Raw genomic sequence first — 18,957 nt, forward strand, 5'->3', positions numbered from 1 at the left:
ACAAGCAGTCATGTGCAACTCTGTAATAGCATGACAGGTTGTTGGGCGTTTGGCTGACCTTTATGAATGACACTAGCTGGGAAATAAAGTGAGCTAGTTTAGGTTGAACCAGAGTGTCCTCTTATGGAAAGTTTCTATTATTCAGTCCAGTCTGAATGGACACCTCAGTTGTATGATCTGATGCAGAAACATGCTGCATCATTCAGTTCTAATGGGGATAGAGAGGAAAAATAAAAGCCCTCACACACAGATGGACACAGGCTCTGCTGATCTGTGTGGAGTACCCAGAAACATGCAGAGTTTTAAATTACTGCTATTTCCTAATAATCTAAGAAACATCACTGATACTGTTAAAAAACATTTAATGGCTCTTAATTAAAAATCTTGAAAATGTATCTACGGCAATGTATTGTTCTTCATATCTGCACAGTGACCGCAATCTTACAGCATCAGTTTTCATTAACCTTATAAATGTATACATCTACTTAGGCATATGTGTTTGTGTGGACTGGTCTTTTTTATTCATATGGTATTTCTAAAGCCGTATTACTCACTTTGCATCTTGTCAAATAAACTGCTGTAAATGATTTATGATGAGATTTTGATGATTGCTTTCTGTACAAGTCTTGGGGGGTGATTTCTCAGCTATCCATCAGGGCCTATCAGATTAGAAAAATAATCTCATCACCAGCAACAGCAAAAACTTGCACTTGGATACAAACACTCTTATGAGTCCAGAGCAGAAGCCAGGTCCAAGATGATGTTAACACTTGCTCAGCTGCACCCTCATTAGAAAAAATAAAATAAGGAGAACACAATCTGCCCTGATTGCATTTCTCTAAGTTTTTTCAAATTCTGTTCTGTAATCAGCAGAGACAATTGAAAAGCCTAGTCACAGCCTTTACCAGTCCCTGTAATATTTACATGTAGCAGGGTATGAATAGGAAATCTGCCCTGCAGTCTTTGTGAACTGCAGAGCATAGAAGTGTTACCATACTCTAACAGAACTGAATAACTGGGGTATTTTTAATTGTGCTGTTTCAGGCTGTGCAACCTCTTCTATCCTTTGCCAGCCACAGTTCCAGCAGTGTCACGGTTGGGTAATTGAAAGATACCTCATGGATGTAAACAGAAAGGCCATGGTCAGTGCAGGGTTGACCACCTTTGAGCTGTGCTCTTATTTTTGTTACTACAAGACATAGTTACGTGTCTACTCTAGGTGTTGAATTTGTATGTATATATGCATGTGGGGGAACACCTCTGCTTGGATTCATGGCTCCTTTATCTGAAGGGAGGCTTTATTAAGCCTAAGTTCTATGCATCAGCCCTTGCCCAAATAATAATTCTGATTATTCTAAGGCATCTTTTTTGTTCTGTTATTGCAGATCCCCATTTTGACCCAATAACTGGTCATGTTCCTTTGCCACCTGCTCGTAGAGTAGCTGCAGAAAACATCAAAACAAATAGGACATCTCAAGACTATGATCAACTTCCTCCCTCTTCAGGTAAGGTAGAAAACTGTTCTTGTAGAAAATCACAACTTAATGAAGCAAATAATTTTCATTCATAAAGTCCAGTAAGGTTTTTTGTCATTCTGGGCATCAAATGGCAGTGGCAATATTGCTCTACGAAATTATGAAGTCATCAAAGGATAACAGAGATTAAAGTTCAGCAATAAAAGCAGAAGTGACTACCTGTTGTCTGTAAGTGTAGATATTATGGCATCAGTTTCACCAGCTACCAAACTAAATGCTTATGTCAGTCCTAGTGTTCCTTATTTTTTGAGAAAGGCATAGATTTTTCTGCCACCTTTAAAGCTCACAAGAGATAAGAAGTCCTGCAGGGACCACATGCATCTCACTTTCATCATTGTTTCATTGCTTCTGAAAAGAACCCTCAAAAAGTAGCTTCATTCTGAAGTATTGTTTTCTGTTCTTTTTGCTAATGTGTTTGTCTGAAGTGCTAAGAAATTTTTTTTTTTAAATAAAGAAACAAGAACCAAAACAAATTAAAAATCAGACTTCCATTTAACAGGCCCAGTAGAAACCATTCCTCTGTCATGTAAGTTTTGCATATGGTTTTCACTCAACACAAACAATATTTAAAGGAAAGCTACTCAAATTAATTAAAATAAGTGTATAATATAAACTATGAAATAAAGTGTTACTTGTATTTCAATGTACTTTAACAGTTGATAGACAATTTTTTTTCTTTAGATGGGCATGGTATATGGGGAAGGGGAAGGTTTGTCCGATCTCCATCCTTTTTCTGTGTGGGGAGACCACACAAAGAAGAAGCCAGATGGTGCTTTGAACCATTATTTGTTCTACAGATAAGAGTGAATTGTGCATGAAAACTCTTTTCTAATGCATGAAGAAATAAAAGGACTTATATCTGTAGTCTTTCGGTTTTAATGATCATCAATGGAAAAATGATACATTTTCTAAATTGTAATTATATCTCTCCTTCTTAGGAATATGTAGTTCATCTCTGCTATGGTATAGGAATGAAAGAGTATATTTTTCCAACTTAAAGTACAGGGGAAATTCATTAAGCCTGAAAAGTCCTACAGATTTTTTTTTAATGAATAGCACATTTGAGAATTATTGCTATGCCTTTGGCAAATAGTACCACTTTTGGGAGGATACCTCTATTAATGTAACAGTGTTTCTCTTTTTTTAACCTGTTGTTAGAAAAAAAAAAGATATTTTATAATGTATGTTTTATATATGACACTGTGAAGGATCTATTTGTCTTACAACAATAACCTAATTTATTTACAGCATTTAAAATTATTTTATAGTATAAATTATGACAGTGATATAACTACCTTTAAAAGGTAGTTTAGAAAACTCTTGAGTTTTCCTGCAATTCTTGCAGACCTGTGGTAGAGCAAAACTTCAATTTTCCGAAATTACTGCAAGATGTTTGCTACTTAAGATCTTGGATCTTTCTAATGTCACTTAATAAATATTTTTCTATCTGTATGTATCCCACAGCCATCTTCTAAAACACCCACATGTGTCGACCTTTGCTATAAATATCATTCTAAATCAGCCTGATGTACAGCACGATACTCAGTTTCATCTCAATTAAATGAAAACTATGTGATAGATCGTGTTGTACTCTTAATTGGAAAGGTTTTTTTACAGTGGCAGTAATTCCACAGAACAGAACTGATGAGCTTCAGGATGAACTGGTTCACCTTCATCTAGATTTAAAAAGATAATGTAGAGATGTAACTCTATTTAGAACTTTTTGGTTTTGCATTTGTTCTGAATTAATTAGTTCACTTAGGAAATGAATCTTTATTTCAGCCCTTTCGCGTGGTGATTCTTTGAACTAGCTGGAAAAGAAATGCAGTTCACTCTAAAATCTAATTATAATCTAGCCACTGTCTCCCCGGAGTAGCATGAGGAGTCCTTTTTTAACTTCTGTGCTTCACTTTGACTGTTTTTAAGATTGCTGTCATGATGTTTAACTGAATCGTTAACATGTAATGAGAAATTTATTCTAATTCAGCAACATATTTAGAATTGAACACTTAAATAGTTCTCAACTATGCACTTACCTATCCCAAAGGCATAGTTTTTCAAGCTTCTAAAATACAACTTTTTAAAATTATTACAATAAAAGCAAAAGAAAGAGATTTTGCTAGTAGTTAGCATATTTTACCTAAGCACAGTCAATGATACACGGAAAAGGATGAAGAAAATTAGGCCTCTGATATAGATGTCTGCTGTATTTTACTGAATTTAGCTATTCTTTAAGAAATGGATTCAGGTGGCTAGTTAAGTATACTTTTCTGCTGCCTGTTCACTCACCTGGCCTTACTAAAGCTTTTGTATGCAAATTTAAATTCCTTTACATAGAAGTGTTTGAAAGAGGGTGTCACATACTATTTCAGGTTGAAATTCAATTAACGCTCAGGGGACTCATCTGCTGCAGTGATGCAAAATATGAAGACGTACCAAAGAGCTTGATGGACCAGTACATGCAGTTACTCCTTTCTCACCTTCTCCCTGCTCTGTCAGTTCCTGAATGCAGAGGTCCCCTGGGTATGCTTTGTTCCTGTACCCCTGTTAGATGTAGCTGCTTGGCACTGCTCTGCAGAGGGCCTTGCACAACAAGCCTTCGTCACCTGGTTCTCTGATGCTTCTCAGTCTGCCAGCAAAAGACCATGGAGCATACAGGAGAAGCAGTAAGGGAAGAAAGAAGGGAGGCATTTCGTGGCAGAGAGGAATAGACAGTTGGCATAATTGCAAATGCCCTTCTCCCACTATGCCTCAGAGCTCTTTCCTCACAAGTTTTTCTGTGCTTTTAAAACACTTATTAAATGAGCCTGTCTCTGCCTTTATACTAGGCCATTACCTAAGGGTTAAATCTAGTGCTACATTACAGAAATGTGAGTGATGGAGGCAGTTCCTTGATGTAGAAACTGTTAATTGAATTACACAGTTGGAGAGTCTATTTGAATTTTTACTTAGGCATCCACGGTGGCTGAAACATCAGAGAGGATGGGAGGTTGGGAACAAAAGTCCTGCTTAAATACCTCTATCTCAGTGTCCAGATGGACATACAGCTTAGGCTTAGTATCTTTAAGCTCAGGATCCAATGTGATGCTCAGCTTCAGCTAAAATTTTATGTGGACATGAAGATACTGAAAGAGATGTCAGCGCTTAAAAAAAATAATGGGAATTGAGTGAGAGAGAGAGGGCTGAAGATCTTAAAGTATCTGTGCTATAGAGAGATGTCACTGTAGTGAGAATAAAATGCCTATGCTGCAGATCTGCTGACAGAATTAAAAATGACTTTTCTAAATTATGTGATTGCTTAAAGTTTGTTTGGAAGCTTCAGCAAAGTGAAGGTTTTATACAAGAAATAGCTTCAGTTTTAAGCCTGTATTAGACTGGATAGAGCAAAAAATAACTCATGTAATACACACACAGAAGGATCTGGTCTATGCATAAGAAATTTCTTTTGTACTTCAAGCCAAGGGGAAAATGTAAAGTTGGCAAATTAATTTTGTTTCATCCTCTATGGAAATGAAGTCCAGAATGAAATGTGTATATTAAAACAGTTTTAAGTGTTTGTGAAAGAAAACTCATAGTTTTTAATGTGTTATCATAGAGCCATAGAATCATAGAATGATCTGAGTTGGAAGGGACCTTAAAGATCATCCAGTCCAACCCCCTGCCATGGGCAGGGACACCTCCCACCAGACCAGGTTGCTCAAAGCCCTGTCCAACCTGGCCTTGAACACTTCCAGGGAGGGGGCATCCACAGCTTCCCTGGGCAACCTGTGCCAGTGTCTCACCACCCTCACAGTAAAGAATTTCTTCCTCATATCTAGTCTAAATGCATCCTCTTCCAGTTTAAAGCCATTCCTCCTTGTTCTGTCACTACGTGCCCTTGTAAAAAGTCCCTCCCCAGCTTTTCTGTGGGACCTCTTCAGGAACTGGAAGGATGCAATAAGGTCCCCCTGGAGCCTTCTCTTCTCCAAGCTGAACAGCCTCAACTCTCTCAGTCGGTCTTCATAGGGGAGGTGCTCCAGCTCTCTGATCATCTTCATGGATGTCCTCTGGACCTGGTCTAGCAGTTCAATATCCTTTTTGTGTTTGGGACTCCAGAACTGGATGCAGTACAGTCGTGGGGTTTCATGAGAGCAGAGTAGATGGGCAGAATCTCCTCCCTTGCCCTGCTGGCCACACTTCTTTTCATGCAGCCTAGGATGTGGTTGGCTTTCTGGGCTGTAAGCACATATTGCCGACTCATGTTGAGCTTCTTATCAACCAACAGCCCCAAGTCCTTCTCCTCAGGTCTGCTCTCAAGCCATTAAACCATTATTTTAAATGCAAAGAATATTCTTCTGTTACAGTTTTGGGTTTTCAAAAATAAGTGATATGAAAAATTTGAACTTGTTTCTCATTTGGCTTCTGGTTATTAACCACATTTCCTGAGCTTAGTTAGTTTCTCAAACCAGTGTTTCCTGGATATTCTACACGTTCATAGCAGGTTTGAATCTGCTTCAGATGCGTTTACTAAAATGTTAAGCATTCATATTCTTTTCACCTTCAGAGAGAAAAAAATGTAACAAATATCAAATAGCACTTACTATCCATAGGTTGTGTCATCACTATTTGCAAGGAAGACAGACAAATAAGAACAAAATTTATCTTAGCCTTTTACTGTAAATTTTTAATCAAATTGCTCTCATCCATTTGTTATGACTATCACCATCTTCCTAACAGTCCTATTCACTTGTCTTCTCTGAATGAAGAAATGGAATTAAAATTTACCGCAACACTCATCTGAATGTATGGAAACTACATTGAGAGGAATATACACCTTGGTTAGACGTTCCCTAATGTGAACTATTTTCATTCATCTGAAGTGTTTAATGCACTCAGTTGAATTACAGTTCTCTCTATCCAGTGTTACGATGAGGTAACATATTGTAACAACAATACTAGAAATACAACTAAATCACTAAAAAACTGCCTCTGAAGTACTTAGCACTTTAAAATGCCATTGCTGGCAGTGTAAGTAAACAGGAACTATCACAGCCAGAATTTCCTCTAATTTATCTGTCAAAGTTACTAATAATGGAACTTTTTAGGACACTTTTCCAATGGTTTTTTTTCTGCATACTTTGCTCTTGAAAGTGTTTTCTGCTCTATGCCTGCTTGTATTTAAGCTTCTTATTGTAGAATCAGTGAGGATAAAGAGGTTTCAGTAAAGTACCAAGTTTACTTGAGCACCAAACTCTTGACTCTGAGAAGATTAGCAAGTTTGAAGATTAGCTTTTTTTCCATCAGTGCATCATGGTTCTTAGCACCAGCATTAACTGTGAAGGTAACCTTTCCATACCGGAGAAGGAGAAAGGAGATATTTCCAAAGGGGGACTGGAGAGGAAGGTTCATGATCTGTTCTCTCCACTGAAAATAACTGGACTGGAGGGTTTTTTTGAGAAATCAGTTATTTCTGTATTTATGCATAGCTTCTGTGCATGAAATGAACTGCAATTGACTGAACAGAATCTGCAAGATGTACCAATAAATGAATTCTTTTTCTCCCTTTGACATATCTGGCTGAATTCCTATTCTGCACAACTTAAGGACCTGAATACAGTTGTGATCAAATTCGTTGGTTGAGGTTTTTGTTTGTTTAAAACAGACTAAGAAAAAGTTCTCAAACTGTGGGTTGAAAGTGGAGAGCCTTCAAAATTTTGACTGGCTATTTTCACCATCTTTGCTGTTTCATCATACTTACTTTTTTTTCCAACTTTGGATAATTCAGATTGTAACTTGCTTGTTCCTATCATAGTAAGTTCTTCACTACGTTATTTTCATTTTCAATGTTCTTGAAGGATTCAGCTTGTGTTCAAATTTAAAAATCGGTTCTATCATTGAATTAAAGTATCTGTTCACGTTCCTTTAGAATTTTATTTTTTACACTGTTTCATGAAGCTTGACCTACATTCTTTTAAGCCAATTTCTAATGGTTTCTATCTCCTTTGTTTGAAACAGATGGTTCACAAGCACCAGCCAGGCCCCCTAAACCACTTCCTCGGAGGACTGCTCCAGAAATACATCACAGGAAAGCATACAGCTCTGACAGTTCCACAGAAAATGTGGATGCAAAAATTGCAAAACTTATGGGAGAGGGCTATTCCTTTGAAGAAGTCAAGAGGGCACTTGAAATTGCCCAGAATAATGTTGACGTGGCCCGTAGTATTTTAAGAGAGTTTGTCTGTTTTCCTCCACCGGTCTCCCCACGTCTCAATCTATAGCAGTGTCAAGATATTCTTGGAGCATGTGAATTCTGCATATACACGTGTGGATTGGGGAATGAGAGAAAGAAGAGAATGGAATATTTTTCTTTCATCCTTATTAGAAGGGTGTTTGTTTCCAGCCGTTTATCAAAGGCTCATGGCTGCTCTGATCAAGACTTATAAATATGCTGAGGCTTATGTATTTTTGCTAGCCATACTTTTTTAAATCAGGGTTGAACTGACAAAATAATTTAAAGAAGTTTACTTCCCTAGAACTTTTAATCTGTGAAATGCTTTTTCTTGTTTACAAGTTGGCAAGTTACAGTTTTCTAGATGATGCTTGTATTATGTTCCTGTTTGTATTCCCTTGTACTTATGGTCAGTTCTGCTGTAGCATTCCCAATAGTTTCCATGCTGACCAGTCCATCAACTAAATCATCACTTTCCACAAGTTTGATGTTTGTTTGTTTTTTCTCTTACAAGATGCTTTAAATGTTTTTTTGCATTTCAGCTCATCAAATGCAAAAAGTATGTGGCCTTCACTACTGATTTTTTTTCTCTTCTGAGATTCCTTTGCTTTTGAGGGAGGAAATATCTGAATGTAAAATGCATTATTCTGTCTATGAACTGCCTTTTTAAAGGTATTTTGACAGTAACGTCGGGCAGCTTTCTGTTTAACAGGAATTCCATGACTTGTAGTCCTCAAGGTCTTTTATATACAGTTTCCACAAAAAAATCCCAACCAATAAATAAAACACTTCACACTGCAGTGATACTGAGTTCTGACATGTAAAAGCTCTTTCAAATTTGAGTATTTGAATGCAAATGTTCAGAAAAGCCAAATGCAGGTGATAATACTGTGTTTTGATTACACACTAGTGGCACCAGTTTTCTATGACCTATGTAAACTGAGTCGTGCCAGACTAGAAGGAATCTTTTTGAATCAAATTAATGGTATTCAGGTAAATTCCAGTTCTAGTTTCTGTGAAGTAGAGAATGCAGTTAATTTTTTGTTTGAGTGATTATCCTGTGGTTCATTGTGGCTTGGATCAGTTTGTAATTAACATGGAAACTTTAAATCTTTGATGCACTGTTAATTCCTAATGCTACTGTAGCAATACTTTTTGCAAAGTTCTTTAGTAACCTCCTCTTCTGTACACTTTCTTATTCTGACGTATGTGTTTAATACCTAAATTCATTTGCTCACTTTCCAACTGCTTAGTAGGAAATACAGTTTTGCTTTACATGGCTAGTGATACCCTAGGCTTTGACTTCTTTTTGAGCCCAAATTGATGTAAGCCAATTTTAAAATCTTCCTAATTTTAGAAAAGAGAGAGAGAAGGCAACTCTGTTCTTTAGTACATTTGAAGTTAAGAGTCCAGTTATTTCCGGAATAATTCTTAAGATTGCTGCTTTCTTGGTTTTTTAGGGAACTTTGAAATCTTTTCTTTTATTGCTGTTGAAAAGATAAAACCATATGGTAGTCAGAATATTTTTCACATTTTGAGATGTGACCAGTGTATGCAAATTTTCAGTGTGCTAAGCTGGGTGTGAGATACATATTTATTGTTCCCTTTCAGCTGTCAGTCTTCTCCTTCACTCAGAGCAAATGGCAAAAGTTACATTACCTACAGGATCAGATCTCAGCAGACAATGCGTTTGTTTTAAAGCTTTTATTTTAAACACAGCAAATGGCTAAATTGCAAGATTCAAAATAACTGGGAACATCCAGTTGAAATTACTGTGATATCTCAAAGTCCATTGTTTCATCAAGGAACTTATTCTAAAAACTAATTAAATAAATTATTTTGTAGCATCACAAAGCATGTTATGGATATCATTAATCTGCTTCAATGATACAAGATGATCAGGAGAATTCAGGGTATTGGGAAGAGCTTCTGTTCCATTTTTATTTAAGCAAATGATTCTGAGTTTCTGTCCTAGAAAAGGACATTTGCAACTTCCTTTAAATGTTCATTCCTTGAATGCTTATGAAAGTTTTGGTTGAAGTTATATTCTGTGCTTTTAGTTCAAGTAAATCCCTTCCCTCTGTTTTGGGGGAAAGTTTTATGTAGTCTTGAATCCTCTTGTTAATTTGGTTGGTTTGCAACACCACTCTAGCATTTATCTATCAATCCAAAATGATTCCTACTGTTAAATTAAACAGTGTGGCTGTGCTGGAGTTACTTAAATGAGGTTGTAGCATAACTGCCAGTGTAGCAACGATGACGGTGGAAAAGAAACGCTTTACAAGGATGAGCAAACAATCTGCAGATTGAGTTTTGAAATTTTGAATTGTAATGGAGAACTCATTTTCTCATTTTTATGCAGCGGCTTAGGGTAAATGACACCTTATGTTTCAATTAGAGGTAGAAACTGCTGCCTCTGATAGATTAAGGTTTTAAAATTTTTCCTTCTCCTTTCTAGTTGTGACCACCAGTAACACTTCTTTCTTTTAGTATGTGCTAAGAAAAGCTTGACGGGTAATATTCTGAGTGATTAATCTTTAAATGAGTGTGCTGATAACACTTCTAAATAGTGGAACATGAAGACTGTTTGAAACCTGTTTTGGTTAATAGTTTTAAAGTGAAACAGAGTGAAATTGCTTTGCCAAAATGGTGGTGTTTACGATCCAGGAATTAATAGGCTTAAAAGAAATGAATCTGGCTACAGCGTAGTTCTCTAAACACATGGCAGTGTGTTATGCCCATATATCACATATATAACTTGAAGGAAGACTGACTTTAGTGAGAGTGCTTGAATGAACAAAGGTGGTTAAACTCAGAAACATGTGCTATCATATTTCTTCCTATTAAATGTCATTGTAGGCTTCAGATCATCATTCTGATGGCTGTTGGCCTCACCATGATCTCCTTTTGGCTAAATTACTGCATTTTGAGCAAAGTAAGTGGACATCAGCAGTGTGGATCTTTTCCAAAGACTGAGTATTGTGGTAAAATAAATGAAATTATTATGATTAGCCATCTTAATGGCTTGGCTGGAACCCTAAAATGGCCACTGGTAAAATTTGTTCATGTTCCATATCTCAAGAGTGTATCTGACACAGGCTTTTTTCATAATGTGAATTTAGGAAGTTTTGTACCAGGATCATTTCTTCTGTTATATTTGTCTCATTTTCAGCTTGAAGCTTTACTTTGCACTGATGACTCTGACCTGAAAGCATTTAAATTTGTGTCTTAAAGCTTGATGAATTTTGAAGCAAATGAACACCATATTTTAAGCAAATTCCGGTACTACCTGTTGACCTGGAATTTAGCGCTTTTAGGAATGACTTCATGAAAAAGGACTTCAGTAGTTTTCATTTTGAAGGATTTTCTTTCAAATAACTATTTTATCTGAAAATGCCTTTTATAAACTTGTCTAACATGTGGCAAACTTAGTGACGTGTTCAATTAATTTATATTTTATTCAACATTCTTTTTAAATTTTGGTTATTATGTAAGCTCTTTATCTGTTCTTGTAAGGTATTTTATAAAATTAATGTTAACAGAATATTGGGCTGGTCTGTGATTTTTCAAGACTCTGTCTCTCTCTTACTGAATATTATCACTTTTCATATAGTGCTTTAGAAATATAGCCTATCCTTTGTAGTGGTCTTGGAAACCCTTCTTTTGCAAGCCACAAAATGAGGCCTTGCTCTAAAATACGGTGAATCATTGCATTGAGACATTCACTTTATATCTGTTAATTCATTTCTAAATTTCAGTAGTAAAAAACATATACATTGGCAGTAATTCTGGAATGTCCATGTAATAGTTGTATGGCAGAAAGTTTATCGTAATTAAATACTTAGAATCCAAAGTGATGAACATACGATCCGGCTGTATGTTAACTTACAGTGTTCTTTTCCTGAAAAAACTTACAATAAGCTCATACTGATACTTCTTTAACATGCTGTGTGTTTACATTCTCAAGCATTGTACTCTAATGTAAAGAATATTTTAGGAGTGTAAACCATTTTTATTTTCTGTTACTGTATTCCAGTTTTCTGAAAAAAGGTGAGAAAATCTAACCCCTCTGCTATGCATGACAATACAACTATTATTATTTAAAGCACAAAACCATTCCCTGCAGGTCGGATTAGACCTTCAGTGATGAGATTTTCATGGTACTTTCGTCAGTTTGTTAAATCATTGTCCACTATATAGGTCACTAGTCATATTACGAAGTAAAGAAGTTAACTGTTTGGTATATGTGTCCTTAGTACCGTATCTGCCTATTTCTTTCATCTTTGCTCTTCTGATGTGAAAGTCATCTGTCACTTCATTGTGTCACAATCAAATTTGAGCAGCTGAGTGTTCTAGGAATGTTTCAGGAGTTTTTGTTTGATGGATCCAGTCATTATTTCTACACAAGATATCTGCCTCCATTTCTCAGTTGCAATGAGTCTCCATCAGGAAAATTATAAATTCAGATTTTAAAACACTGTGTGTTACTTTGGCACCTAAACGTTCCATTTGTCCTTAGGTGATTTCATGCCTAGCAGAGAGAATTCTTACTAAAATAAATCCTAAATCTCTTAAGCTTAAATCACAAATCTTAAACTTGTGTAACCTAATGCTACAGCCTTCCAGAACATCATAAAGAATGAAAGGTCTCAGAACACCGTGAACCATGAAAAGACTTCTGGTTCCTAGACCTGCCAGAAACAAAAGCGCAAATCCCTTGAGTACTGATCTTCTGAATGTGAAGCTGCTTGCGTCTGTCTTGATCTGTGGAGGCATCAGCCATTCTGCCTACATCAATACTTGTTTGAAACAGGTCAACTCTTTTTATTGCAATAGCTGAAACAGGAGCCAGCAAGATGGGAGAGGAGCAGATAACTACATGGAAGAAAATTCTGTCCCAGCAATCCAAGCCTCTCTCTCCTGTTGGTGTGCAAGATTCAGCTGTTTTGAACTGCCTGGGTGTCTAGTGCAAATTAAGGAGTATTTGGTAAGACTGCTCCAGTCTTCAATTACTGCGTCTTTCTCCAAGAAGTTCTTTAGAAGACATGTTGTTTTGCAACAGAGTGCCAGGGTCTTGGCAGCAGAGGGAAGTATGAAGTAGCACTGCTCAGAATGCTTTTTGATGCTAGCAAAGCAATCAAAAGCTTCAGAAGGCACCTTTCCTACAAAGACAGGCTGAGAGAGTTGGAGTTGTTCAGCCTGAAGGAGAGAAGGCTCCGGGGGGACCTTATAGCGGCCTTCTAGTACCTGAAAGGTGCCTGTAAGAAATCTGGGGAAGAGCTGTTCACTAGGGCATGTAGCCGTAGGATGAGGGGTAGATTTAGATTGGATATTACGAAGAAGTTCTTCAATATGAGGGTGACGGATCACTGGAACAGGTTGCCCAGAGAGGTGATGGAGGCCCCATCGCTGGAGACATTCAAGGTCAGGCTTGATGGGGCTCTGAGCAACTTGATCTAGTAACATTGTCCTTGCTCACTGCATTCTGTGATTCTATGATTTAAGTGGAAACACCTGTTTCTAAGCTCATCAAAATGACTTTTGAAGGGAGGGTGTGTGTGTATACACACACACACACACACATATATATATGCATGCTAGTCTGGTGAAGTATGGAGAGTATTGCAACTGGTGTCAGCCTGTGGAGTTTAGAGCTTGGTAATGGTATTTACCTCTGCAAAATACCTGCTCCTTTTGGATAGCTGTACTGAATCTGCAGAGTTACCAAGCTACTATAGTCATTCATGTTTTTAAAGGCAAGTTTTTCTCACTAGATAGCTAGGGGGAAGTACATATATTTACCTCAAAATAGATAGCTTTCTTCTGTGTATCTGTGTAATGATGAGAACACTGAAAATAATAAAAAAAAAGCACAATATATATGTTAGTTTTCATTAGACCACAATGCAGTAAGTGCCCTAAGGAGAACATGTCTTGTTAATTTGCTAGTTGAATATTACTGAATTTCAGATGCTGTACAAAGATAATTAAGACTACATCATCATCATTCAGGAGTACCTCCAGGCAGTGGCTAGCATAGTTTTCTGAAGCTGTTATCTTGTTTGAACATTGTGATTTTCAGGTGTTTCCTCTTGAAGTTCACATCTTCATTACCAATTCAATACGGTCAATATAAAACTCTTCAATCATTGTTTAAAATTTTTTATTCTCTGTACTTTTCACTATGGCTGTTATCAGTAGTACCTTTATTGTCTAAGCTTATACACTGAAATTTGATTTACTCTGCTTTCACACATCCCAGCTTGGGCCAAATTCAGCCTTACCATTTTCTTACAACAGATGTATCTCTTTGTATCCTCATGTGCTCCCTCTAAGACTGTTTCTCCTCTCTTTCTCCCACCCTAATTCTCTTCACAGTGACCTCAACCACCAGCGTGTCCTTCATCTCAATAATGACAAGCACATCTCTGTTTTCTTCTGAAATGCCTCAAGTGTTCTACTGGTCTTGCCTGTCTCGTAATCATTATACAGATTTTCTGTGCCATACCCAGATGGCCCCTGTGAACACAGTCATCCAAAATGGATTCAGGATTCTGTGAGAGCCTGTTTTCATTTTTGCTATCACTGGCATTTTTCCTGGTCACTTCTCAGCCAGGAAATCTGCTCTTGTGCTTTGTTTGTCAGGGATAGGGATGAAATCTACTGCTTATTTCAGCAGATCCCTATTTTGTTTCTGAGATGTGAAAACAAACCAATAAAGACATCCTCTCCTAGTAACAGTCTTTGTCTTTTGAGGTGGGTTGTGTCCCAAAGAAGTTTGTCTAACAAATGTGGTTTGTAGCTTGAAAAGTCACAATTACATTTGATTATTTCTACTGTTTAGTGAGGTGCAGGTTGAAGGGGGAAAATGGATAGATTTTATAAGTGGTATCAATGAGTTTGGGATTTATTTATTTATTTACTCTCAGGTAAGGTAACTGATTATCGTGAGTGGCCAGGATAAAAGATTGACTATACATTTCATGTCAATCACGTAGCTTGAAAATTCTCACAGAGAAAAGGTAAAAACGCAAGCTCTGAATGATTTCACCTGTGGCTCCCGAACGACCTTTATTGTTCATCTGTTGGGTAACTTTGCCCACAGGTTGGTTGTGATGGTGGTAATTTTGTAACTTTTTAGGTGAACCAATATTTGTAAGCATTACTGTAGATAGAGGGCTCCTGTTTTTGCATGCCTTTACTTGGGAGTATGCATTGTAGTTTTCCCAAAATCTGTCAGAAATGGGACTGTTTACGTTATGTCTCATACAAATGCAGACCTACCCACCTGGAAGAGATCCTCCAGATCAAGGCAGCTGGCTGTGGAGGAAAGGGTTGAGAATGTGCAAGTTCAGTCAGCAAGGAGGTGGTGAAGGTGGTGTGTTAGAGCTATGAGTTATTTTAAGGGAGCAGGGAATACAGATGAAGGAGAAATGCTGAGAGAGCACTGTGGAGTGAATCAGGTGAGAAGACAGGTAGGAGTTTGGAGCAAACAGCAAAAAGCAGAAGGAAAAAAGTCTGACATCTTAGAAAAATGTTTTGGTGTTTCAGAGTGTGGGTGGAGGGTGGAATTTCTGAGGAATAGTGTGCAAGAGTGCACTGAAGTGGGGGAAATCTCACTATGTTTGGGGTGCAGTGTAGTCACATGGAAAGGGCATTATGTGCCTGCATGTATCATTCCTAGCTGACCTGCACTGTAGTTAAACCTCATGTTTTAGTATTTATCCTCATACTATTACTCTTCACCCCCACCTGGATGTGGTCTCTGGCACAGCTCTAAAATTCTGTGTGGCAAACTGCTCAGTCAGTTCTCATAGCAATGTTTTTTGCCAGTGGTTTAATGTGGTGGTTTTCAGGCCCTTCAAGGCTTTTTTATCTGTTTTGAGGTTTAGTTCTACCAAGAAGACTGTTAGCAATAAATAAAGCTGGCTTGCAGTTAAACAGATTTGTCTTCAGACATTGGCATCCTTTCCTTTGATGTGTTGGTGTTGCTGAGTAAACAGTCTCCAAGATGATTAGGAGAGGCAGAATCCTAATTGTGTCTGTGTCTTGTTTTTATGATGTTAAATTCTGGCTGACCAGGGAACTGCTGCTGCAGGCTGGGAACCTGCCATCAAACTGGCTCTTGGTTCCCTTTGCAACCACATCTCATAGCAGTTCCTAAGGGCCTGAGACCAAACTAGAATTGCCTGTGGCTTCATTCAAAGATGTGGGTATGCGTTTCCCTTTTTGTGGCTGCATAACTTGCTGTGTTCACGTGGTGTGCCGTGAGCACAGTGCTGTAAAATTCAACCTATCCTGAAATCCCTGTAGTTTCCATGCTTATTGAGTGGTTAATTTGCCTTGAAGTACGCATGGTCCCTGTGATGGGGTGTGCAGGACAAAGGTTCATTTCTTGCTAGTGATGAGTACAGAAAGGTGGACTGACAGCTAACGCACAGAGGCTCCTGTTGATGTACAAACTATCTTAGCAATGTGGGTTGATTTTTCTTGGATGGTTGAGCTGAAAATTATTTTTCAGTGATCGACCTGTATAGGACCTTGTGTTATTTATAGTGTATCATCATTGTATTTAAGCTCCCTCCATTACAGTAATATCCATGCGTCTTGAGACTGCCTGGTCTTCTCCCTTTCAAGACTGTCGCATAAAGTCTGTCAAGATAGCTGTACGAGATGTGTGGAGGGGGACTGTTTGATTTGTTAGTAGCATCTGTTAGTAGGATAAAAGGGATTTCAGGAGAAACTTTTTTTTTTTTAAGAGAATGGTTTTCATGTTGGAAAAGCTTTTATTCTCAGTTTTCATGTTTTGGAAGCTATCAGACATGCCTTTAAAGAAAGGAAGATGCTGGTACTCTTTTTTCCTTGTTTTTCAAGGTGTATATTGAACAGTGGCTTTGAGGGAGCCACATATTCTCCAACTAGTTCTTATTTTTCTCCTTGATTAATCAGCAACTAAGAAAACTTCTGCTTTTTATATAGTTTCTGAAATGATGCCAACCTACTGATGCTTATTCAACAGTTACACTGTTTGAACCAGACATTGTTTTCTATCTCTTGGTGGCAAGTCAGTGACAACATGGTAAAAAGGTTTATCGGAGGAAACAGGGGAAGGAGGGATGCACCAGCAGTACCTGCAAAGAAGGAAAATTAACTCAGATTAAGAAAGTACTCTTAAGGGCAAAAAAAAAAAAAGAAGAAGAAAGGAAATGGCTCATTTGATGAACATTCTTTCATCAGAAGTAAATGAGAAATGTAGATGACATCATTAGCTAAAACACAAATGGTGGTAGATAACATGACAATAGTTCTATTTAATGCTGCTTTAAATTAACAAGAAGTCTCAGAAGGAATGGACCTTTCATTTGTTCTCTGTATTATAACAAAAAATGCTTAGGTAATATCCTCTAAGATTAGAAAATATTCATAACATTAAGTGGTTTTGAAATGGATAGTTCACCAAATTTTGCAAATGAATGACTAAGCAAAGAAAACTTCATTTGTCATTTGGCAGTTTTGTATCAGAGCCCAGTTTGGAGAACCTATTTAATCTAGAAAACATTGAGACTTTACTACAGCAGAGGATCTCCGTTTAAGTCTTGGGAAGGCTCATAATACATGTAAGTATCAAGGAGTGTTTAATTTGGGGCTGGAATTGTTTGTTACAGGAATGTCAATTTAAGCCTTGCCCAGCCATAGTGTTCCCGCAATATAAAGGGTTATACTTTATCCTGTATTGAGTGCCAGCAGCCTGCAGTCCAGTTGCACATTCATTCTTCCTCCACACAGAACTTGCAACAGGTTATTCTTTGAAATGCAAGGTGTGATTTTATATTTTTGGTTTGGTTTGGTTTTTTTTCTCAGCGTTGAAGTCTGGGTTGCACTTTTCAATGCAGTGGTGGAAATAATTACCCAACTACAGAGCAGTCATACTGTGATTATACTTTATACTCATCATTGGCATTAAATCATACATTCATCAGGCAAGCTGAAAATTATTATTGCACAAGTATAATGAAATTATTGGGGGGGCATTTTGGATACCTCAGTTTGATGTGGTCTAGTTTCAAAAGTGACTTCCTGATCATCCAGTGTATTTTAAGATTTCTCAGTTGGCACATTCAAAATTATCTGTGTGAGTAATATCAGTAGCTGCTTTTGGTACCACAATTTAGACCTATTTATCCAGAGAAACTCTGTAATATGCCTTTGGTAGGAGTTCCAGTGTGTAGAAGGCAGAAGGGGGAGAGAGCAGGGAGGGAGGTGCCTTCTTTCTACTTTTATGTCTGTCTATCATATTTAATATCTCTGAACTGTAAAGGTTTAGAGAGAGCTCTCTAAACTGTAGAGGTTTTATTTTCTGTGGTACTAGTAAAGCTTGTGTGAGTTTTGTCACTCAAGAATACAGTTTATGTGTATTTCACTCAGTATAAATACAGAGACACCTCTAGAGACTGCAGAAATTTGTGATCCAGGCGGGTAGGGTAGTTTATGAATGTACAAAGGGGAGCGCTTCTTCTGCATTTGTGTAGGAAACTCGGGAACAAATTGGACAATACTTTATTTGCATGTCCCCTGAAAAACGCATGGGGAGAGGGACACTCCCAGAAAAACAGCCTATAATGAGCTTAGAAATGCTTGCCTGATCTCTGGGCTGCATGTCAGCTAATTTGAGGCTGCAATGACAGTGGGCTTTCTTGGGTTAGACAATAAGAAAGAAGGGGAAAGTCCTTAAGACAGTGGTGCTTTTTTTTAATTCTATGTTTATGTCAATGAATTGAGCCTTACTCAAACAAGGGATCAGTTTTACAAAGCCATATCCTGACAAGAGGAAATCTTTCTAGGACTTGCCTTTTAGTTGAGAGAGAAATTGGAATTTGAGACTGAAACTAAAAAATCAGGTAAAGATAATGACAGCATATTTTGTTGTGGGGGTTTGGCAATTATTTTCAATCCTTTACCATGAAGTTCTTAATCTTTAAACTCTGTTGAGTAAAATCCATGGCTTCTGAAGTGTTTGACTGTTCCCTTCCCCATTAGGCAGGACCTGTTTTATCTATGAAAGCTCTATGAGATGAATTTGGGTACAGGGGCAGGTTCCACAAGAACCTGTAGTTTTCAAAATGCTTAGAAAGCTCTTTTAGGAGTGGTGATACCAGGGCTCAGACATAGAAGAAGTTATCCTATCCGTGTAGTGTCCCTGTGGCAAGTAGTAAG

General features: G+C 37.6%; 1 protein-coding gene across 1 annotated transcript in view; it reads left to right on the top strand.

The window, feature by feature from the left end:
* The window catches only part of LOC104539755 (E3 ubiquitin-protein ligase CBL-B-like), a gene marked incomplete at its 5' end in the record, with an annotated part of 33,025 nt that extends 24,803 nt beyond the window's left edge, over window positions 1-8,222 (top strand). The window contains 2 exons of the mRNA XM_010183357.1: window positions 1,386-1,505; window positions 7,530-8,222. Coding sequence (XP_010181659.1) covers window positions 1,386-1,505; window positions 7,530-7,792 — 383 coding nt within the window. The remainder of the gene's footprint in view (window positions 1-1,385; window positions 1,506-7,529) is intronic.
* Window positions 8,223-18,957: the final 10,735 nt, after the last annotated feature.

The sequence above is a fragment of the Mesitornis unicolor genome, unplaced genomic scaffold (assembly GCF_000695765.1).
Source record: "Mesitornis unicolor isolate BGI_N332 unplaced genomic scaffold, ASM69576v1 scaffold26214, whole genome shotgun sequence".
Lineage (NCBI taxonomy): Eukaryota > Metazoa > Chordata > Aves > Mesitornithiformes > Mesitornithidae > Mesitornis > Mesitornis unicolor.